Source organism: Opisthorchis viverrini (assembly GCF_000715545.1).
Source record: "Opisthorchis viverrini unplaced genomic scaffold opera_v5_162, whole genome shotgun sequence".
NCBI lineage: Eukaryota > Metazoa > Platyhelminthes > Trematoda > Opisthorchiida > Opisthorchiidae > Opisthorchis > Opisthorchis viverrini.
The window spans coordinates 1076582-1085105 of record NW_008751818.1 but is presented as its reverse complement, the minus strand read 5'-3'; the positions used below and the strand labels follow the sequence as shown (position 1 = coordinate 1085105).

The 8524-nt window shown below is 42.1% G+C and overlaps 1 protein-coding gene across 1 annotated transcript in view; it reads left to right on the top strand.

The window, feature by feature from the left end:
• Positions 1-2284: 2284 nt before the first annotated feature.
• The window catches only part of T265_07216 (hypothetical protein), a gene marked incomplete at both ends in the record, with an annotated part of 67874 nt that continues 61634 nt past the window's right edge, over positions 2285-8524 (top strand). Inside the window, one exon of the mRNA XM_009172672.1 lies at positions 2285-3099. Within this exon, the coding sequence (XP_009170936.1) occupies positions 3047-3099 (53 nt within the window). The remainder of the gene's footprint in view (positions 3100-8524) is intronic.

Sequence of the window (8524 nt, the reverse complement as noted above, 5' to 3'; positions counted from 1 at the left end):
CACCAAAATTTACTACCAAGGGTTCGAAAATCGTGATTTCTTGGTCGCTTCGGTGATTGGCCGAAATAACACTAACCTAAGTGAAGGCATCTCCAAGTGACGGGCAATCTTGTAGGTGAAGTGGAGAAGGCAAACTAAATACCCTTCGCATATGTTTGGTTTGTCCGCTAGCGCATCAGCTCCTCTATACCCTACTGGGGAAAGAACATGGTGGACGGCTTTAGTAAGATATAGATCCAAAAATCGAGAACAGTAAATTCCGTGACAGAACGGCTTTGCTGACCTTGAGAGCTGACATAAAATAAGTAACCCAGCCAAAATCACCGGTGAAGATGCTGGTTGTCGGACACCTAGCTTGCTGGGCGAACATGGCCAGTTAAGAAGAAGGTGCGGATACCCCCTAAGCGTTGATCTACTTCACGAGGCCCTTATCGGCAGCGTTGGAACGACCTGTTTTTGGTCTGAGGCAGCAGTCGGTTTAGATAGTGAAACGGCCGGCAACTCCAGCAAGAAAACCAGTAGACATCTGTGTCATTGAACCGTGTGTCACCGCTGGTACATTGCATTTGCACGGCGACGGAGCGAACTTTCAGCAACTCATTTTCTGTGGGCTTCGCTTGCTACAAAAATTTGTGGAGGAACCAGGCGAAAAGAGCTGCGGAAGAGGGCTCTCAATTTAGTTCGTTCCTATGCTATTTGGTCCTTGTAATCCTAGCGATCTTCCGCACCGTCTAAAATGTGTGACGTCTGTGGTAGCACGGTTTGGTGTTGTTTATCCAATTCAAATTCAGTGCTACGTTATCATGACTTTTACCCACCGAGGACACGATTTGTTCACGAAAATGCGAAATGAATACGGACAGTACCGGAAAACGCCTAACTGAGACTTCTCTCGCATTTCGACGTCCAATCAATTCCTGGCACCTCACCGTTTGTGCTATACAATCCCGGGTTTTCACTGCGTCTAGACTGTGTCTATCTGACAGGAATGAATATGTTTAAATCGATGCTCCACTTTGCCCAACTTTTGCCACTACGTTAGCAGTGCCTTCGTTTTGGATGCGCCGTAATGATCGTACCTAAAGGTGCCTCACCTATTAGTTGTAAATAAACCTCCTCGTTACTGGTGATGTAAATAAGGGCGTCAGCTTTGAAAAGAAAATCTGCGAATAGTGTGAAACTGTGGCAAGCAGGTTGCAAGCCACGAGCCCAAAAGAACATTACGATGTCCACAGTGAACACCAAAATGTAAAGAGATGTAAATTATTAGGCCAAATAAAGAAAAAGTAGACACCAGCCGCACAGCACGTACACGTAGCGGAATCCAGGTATCTGGGTCACCATGGATTGTCACAAACCTAGAACATCCAAGGACCTTGTTGCGACAAAGAGCCTTTGCCTGATTACGCAGGGAGACTACCTCGTCTACTTTGATCACCATGCTTTGGCGGTACATGATTCTGTTAGGCAAACCTCTTCACCTAGTGTCTCACGTAGCTGAAAATATTCCCCCTTCGGAGGTTCTAGGAGACATTGATTCGTTCCTCTCTAAATTGTCCTTCGTAGATAGGGTGATGATCCAGAAGGCAGTTCTCGCCTACTTAAGCCCATCTACTTAGTAACGTGGAAGGTGACAGTAGGGGAAAGAACAGAATCTCACGTGCGCCAAATATTCTTCTTGAGACTAGCTCATTCTCGTAGTAAAATACCGAATTCACTGACTACAGAATAAGCCACTAAGAGCGTTCAGCTGCGAATCGGTGAGAAAGGGTTTTAGTCGCTGCAATAAACAAACCGTCAAACAAACCGCAACTACGGCGATCATTGTAACTCTTCATATTGGTGCTGCAGAAGGACCTCTTGCCCAAGATGCTCATTCGCAACTGTCCATTTGCTACACTTCTATAACTTCGTTCTCTACTGTCACTGCTTGCTGGTCATCCTGTCACCTAACGCATCTGGTGGTGCTCTGTTATGGACGAGTGCTTTTATGAAGAAAAAGTGGGTATGTAACTGAGCAGAGAGCAGTCTATTTATCTGAATAAGTCGCTTGTTTCCATATGCTGTCCACTCTGGTGGACTCTTAGACGTTGGTCGTCCCCAAATAAAAATTTCCGCTGCATCCGCCACCCAAAACCACCTGAATAACTGTTTTGCCTACTTTTAGTTATTCACCTTGTAAATAAGCAACTAAACCCCAGCTTCGATATTGGAGCGCAAGATACCTTTTTTGTCGAATATATACCCAAGTGTGGAACCTAATAATACACTGGAGCCGAAAGTTCATGCTTTGTAGCGCGTAGTTCAATTTTTTATATCACTTATCGAGGTGGGTCGGGCCTCCCACTTTTGGTGGTTTCGGGATGGCAGGTTACAGTTCAGAAAAGACACCAAACGTTCGTGTCACTGTATTGGAAGATCCAAATAACAGTCTTCAAGAATTATTCAACCCAATCTCCCAGAGGCAACAAGTGCCTTGGAACCAGCGAAACCTACCGAAATCATTTTTCGTTCCACCGACCGGATTAAACGATCCCTCTCACCTCTCAGGTGTTGGTTCTACCGACATTGTAATTTCGCACAGCAAAGCTAACTCTTCTCCCGCTTCTCTGGACGCGCCCGTTTGCGCTACTGTGAACTCTGACGTTCCAAGTCACGTTCACCAGAAAAGTTTGGATATTGCAGCAGACTACACTCATGGTTATTGTCCTGAAGTATCATTCTGTGATTTTAGAAAACAAGGATTTATTCAAAGTGACAGGTAATTAAAGTATTCTTGCGAGAGTCTCAAATGTTTCCAGTGGGGCTCAAACACCTTTCTCATGCCGTCCCCGACTCAAGTTTGCTGTCCGTGAGCTTCCTGCGTGGTTCGAGATGACACAGAATGAAAAGAATCAAGTATACTTCCTCAATCATGAAACACAAGAGACAACTTGGTAGGCCATTGTTCAGTTAATTACTTTCCACAGGTTTGATCCACGTATTCCTGTTGGACATCAAAAATGGGGCATGACGCTTGATGAGTTACAGCAAGTTCACATAAATTATGCAAGGTACTTGGGGCAAAACCCACCTAACGTTGGGCAGTATCGGCCATCGGTGAGTGGTTTTTGTTTTTCAGACTCAGTTAATTACTTATGTCGTTTGTCATCTACATCTTCTGTGGCTGATTTACAAACTTAGACACGGCTGGCTGAGAGCAGAAGTCCGAGGGCTATGTGGCAACTCACCTCTGGGTTATCACCTTGGTCACTGGTGGCTGATTGGTAAACCTGGGTGAGCACGCATATTTCTTGAATCCAGCCGTTGCTATACATTAACTGACGGGCTATTAGCAGTCAGTTAAGTATTCACGGATCAACATCAGTTCGACCATTTACAGCCATCAAGTTTACCTAAGCTTGGGATTTCATATGCGACCCGGTTTACTCCCCTCATACACGCTTACTTATACGCTTCATTATGCAGTGCAAGGGTAGGTAGTGTACATGAATGCAGCTAAGCATGCCAAGCCGAACATCTCAGTAGTCTTCCAAGTGGTGGATGGATGACCTGGTCAACGTTGCTTTTTCGGGAGGGATTTTCACAGCATTTCCCTGCTGCCTGGTTTTGGCGACTGTAATATTTGCTTGGCATCCTGAGTAGTGGTTGGCCAAGGTAAAAGCCACATTCGTTAGGATCTTGTCATAGTCATTCACACCCTAGAATAGGAACGAAAGAGTCATAGAAGGTTGCCTAAGCCACTACGGCAACCTAACGTTACTTGTTGCATTCAAAACCATTTGATTTTATTCCTTGGTTCATGTTTAATAAAACAAAAAGATAAGATTAGTCTGCGGTGTCCCCGCTGTTTAGGGAACAAGGTGTTCATTCAGCGTTGATCCTGTTTTTGGAAACGCAGTAGTATCAAGGCAGTACTACTAGAAGAAGTGTTTTTGATGGCTTCTGCTGAAGACTGTCAGCATTTCAGTCTCCAGAAAACATGATATACCATTGGCATATAAACAACAAAGAACAATAAGCTACGTTCTGGTGACGAATTTGTTGGGACGAAAGAAAGGCGGGTATAAAAAAGACGTGATTGTGGTTTTGACTTTCAGAAAGGCCAGTCCCAGATATAAGATAAAGAAAGTCTTGTATTCTGAGTCCCAAAAAGGAAAAAGATTTTTAAGGGCAGCTTCCTTCCCATCTCCTTCATGGTATTTGAGAAAACAAGCCAAAACTCTTAAGTCACTCACGTCTGGCAGGTGGTAAGTGTGGTGAGAAAATAGCTTTGGAGTGCTACACTGAAATTAAATTGGTTTGAAAAAGCCTGAAGAAGGACCTTAAGTAGACAAATTGAAATATTTTCTTCACGGGTGTCTGACTCCAGCATTCTAAGCAAATGTAAAATGAATAAGTGAATTTGAGAAATGCTTTTTCAGCTTTTAGGTTCCAAAAATCGCCATTATGTTATAACGTATGACTAAATAATAGGCAGTTAATTTGCATTGAAAGCGGGAAACCGTTCTTCATTACGGTGTTTACGAATTACAAAACTCCAGTAACCTTTTTTAAACTTTTAGTGTTTATAAAGACGTTGATGTGCACTACAAACTTTCCGATCATAGTATGTCAACCCTTGAACAGCAGTACGTGGCTTTCTCATAATCCTCCTTTTCTGAATTTCACAACGTCATCTGAACAGATTGTTTTAAATTATATTCACAAAAGATTTATACGCAACGTAGTTGTTTGTCGCACCGTTTGGTCCCAAATGACAAGTCCACAACATATGAGGTGCATTAATTGCGTGAAAGGATGGTTAAGCATTCAACTTTTATGCAGCACAATAGATTTAACGAAAAAAATTAAGGTTCAGTAAAACGTCATAAGACTGAAAACTATGTAGGAACACTTGTAGCTCTAAATGTGCAAAATGCAAAGGAACCAGCCCACCGCTCCCTAAATACCACTTAGTGTAGATAATAAGTACTGAATACGAGTGGGTACCACATAAATGTCTTCCGTATAGTTTACGTGCGCCAGAGTTTTAAGTGGTGATTCTGATACTAACAGTAGCAATTTCTGGCAGAACGCATTCATTGGCGAGGTGATGACAGACAAAAAGAATAAAAATGCGTTATTTATGAAGCCTGTTGTTTGTGGAAAAATGGTTGGAGAGTGTGGTACAGGTACTTATACGACCGTAAGTGTGGAAATGGAAAAAAAGCGGTGTATAATTGCAACATCCAAGGGTATTGCTATTCAGCCAAGCATATGCCTGGAAACTTGCGCCGCAACTGAGCGTTTAAGACAGTGAGGAACCGTAAATACTGCGCTCATTAGCCAGCCAGAACTCCGCCAGACTTTCTCAAATTTGTGTTACTTGTAAAGATCAGGCGTTGCTGCCCTAATAAGGCCAGTAGTTGTATATTGATAAGCCTAAGATAAGTAGATTTTGTGAAGCTTTTTTGAACGGGAACATGATGTGTGATTGGATTTTTCTGCCTGAACCGTGTTCCTGCTTCTAAAGGGCTAAAAGTCTTGTCAAACCATGAAACAAAGGTTACGTGGTTGAGTGCCGAGGTCCAACGTGTTTACCTGCTGCGGCGCGTTATCCACTACGGTCGAAATACTTTAAAACCGGAGTCCGGTGCTGCTCAAAAGGCGCCTGCTCTGTTCAGCTGGATGATATTTGAAACCAGAAACATCTATGAGCCCTCTAAATGTTACGAATGATGCTATATACGCAAGTCAAGGGATCCAGTGAGTGGATCTAATGGATTAAGTACAGCGGCAGATGGTCAAATAAGGTGGTGTTGAAAATATTCCATCCGGTATTCTAGACGCCAGCGTTTGTTGTACATTGCATTCTTAACATTAACTTCGGTTTTCCCAGTAAAAAGCTGTGGCTTGGGGTCTGCGTGTTTCTCTCTGTGAGTAGTTAGAGATGCTGCAATACATATTTGGTAACTGATGACAATTGTATTTTTGTAACCCGTGCATTATGTATGCAGATTGTCTGAATGATAATCTAGGAGTGTAAGCAATTCAAAATGACTGTTTTAGGTCGGAAGTGGGCTTTTAAGCTCATTCGCTCCACAAATAGTGCTTTCAGATAACATTTTCGGTATATGGCAACGCTTTTTTTCTTCAAAGGATGGCAAGTTTGACACGGCGCATAGTGAACTTTTTCGTTTGTTCAACCTGCAGTTTGAAAAATTCTGAATTGTTAAAAGGGTTTCATCTTCTTGAATGTTTTTGGAAAGCAGTGAAAATTCAAACCAAATAAGGACACGATCTGAATCAAGATGCATATTTCAGAATGCCCGGATATTGAGAGTTACGCAAATTGTCAGTAAGGATGTAAACAGCCTGGCTTTACGTCTGGCTAGTTTTAGGGTAGCACAATGGTTCTCACTGCATCTTAAGCCAGAACTGATGAGAGATAATGGGACGGACGTATAATTCTGTTAACAGTAGATTTTAATGTTAGCTTTCTGTGCCAGACTGCAGGTGCCACAAGGTCAGGGGGAGGAAACAAGGAAGTAAAGGATAACGTTTCTGTGCATTTCAAAGTGTTTCTGCAGAATAAGCATAACACGTAACATTCTGCAGCATTAATACACTCACCACTGGAAGTATTGCGATTGTTGGAGTGAAGCAAATGAGTACAGATGAAGGAACGGTAACAGAAAATCGATGCGAGCTGACATTAAGAATATCTTCATCAAAAATTGCGTCTTCATTTTAGATTCGTTGGTCCTACTCCAAGACCATTAATGAATTTTCTTCATGTTCAAGTCTCATTTAATGCTGGCAGTAACTGCCATGATCAAGTTATCGTTTAAGGATGGAGTACTAATGATGTGTTACACACGCTTGTGTTTAGATATCTCGATGATAATTGTAAAAAAGGAGGTTTTTCAATTGTTCGGATCCATGGTTTCTAAACACACAGATACTGACAAGAACCTGTCAAATTATGCAAGAACTCATTGATGTTCACAGTTCACAGTGTTTGATAAGCGAAGGTGCCGCAGGCTTACTTGTTGTACACGGTATTCGAATCTTACTTACGAAAATGAAACGAGGCTCAACGGCGAAATATAGAGGATTGGTCCAAGGGCAGCTTGCCAACCGGCTTTTGTGAAGGCTAGGATATTAGCTATAAAAAGGACAGGAGATATTTGTTCGACCACTGGACAGAAAGAAACAGACTTAAGCAACTATGAACGATTGACCATTTTTTCAGAGACCAGATTACGTGCATATGTTTAAAGTTTTGACAAGCATGAGTTATAAGTAAACCGGGAAGGAAATTAATAGAATACATTGAAAGATGTTAGTGAGCATCATCAGCGGCAAGCCTGTGTTTATTTTACCCTGGTTTTTACAGCGGGTAAGACCACAAAATCACCTTACAGCATGATGAACGATTCCTACACAAGTGGTTTCGTTTGCCACTGTGTTTTGCTCTGAACTAGTGAAACGAACTGACTTATCACTTCAGCTGCGTTATTGTGAAACAGACTTTACTTTGAAGACGAGGAGTTAGTTTTTGAAATTGTTTGATAAGTTGAATGTTCACGTTAAACAAACCACTTCTGTATACCTGTCAAACAATAATAAGCCCAGCGATCCATACAACAGATAGCGCTGATATTATTTAGAGACTGATTACTTGTTTAAGCGGATTTTACTGATAGGCACTGCTTTGTGAAGCCGCTCATTTAAGTGTATTTTGGGAAGAAAACCCTCGAAAACCCTCGGAAAACGCTACTTGATGGAACATTCCACTAGGCATTTTCTCTGACTGATGATTGATTTTAAACTCCAAGATGGACCGAAACTCCTCCTTATCTCTTCGCAGGACAAATGAAATCGATAATGAACCGTTTGCTGTTCCCTCACGTTATCTGTCGGTCACTTAAACGCTATTTACATTCATCACTAACTTGTTTAGTGGACTGATCTTAGTAAACTTTAGGTACCTCTAAACTAGGCAGACCTATTCCTGTAGCGTACTTTAATCTAACTACAAATTACTCACACACTTTAGACACAACGCCTCTTTTTGTCCTCTCGTTTAGAGACTTCCTTCCTCAGAGAATAAGGTCTTCTACGTTGTTAGGAGCGTACCAATATGTTATTAGAAAAATATCGATCCATCGAAAGCCGCATTACCACTCCCCAACAGGGATCATCCATTTCAGAAGGTCGGAAAAGGAAAACACTGCCTGGCATGACAACTGATTTCCGTTTGGATAGAGGATGCTCACAAGTCAAGTCTATGTCTACCGGTCACCTCTGGAGACATTTCTGATACTGACTAATGAGCCTGGAGGCAAGATGTTTCATACAAATGGAGGATATCACTTCTTTCGTGTAATAGGGTAAAACATTCCGCCTGCTATGAAGCGTGGGCTCAAAGAGCGCGTTATAGTTTTTCTAGCTAGACTCACGTATATCTCTTGATACTTTCTACTCAAAAACCGGGCTACGGTTCAGCAGCCGTATGCTTGGTATTTCACCTGAATTG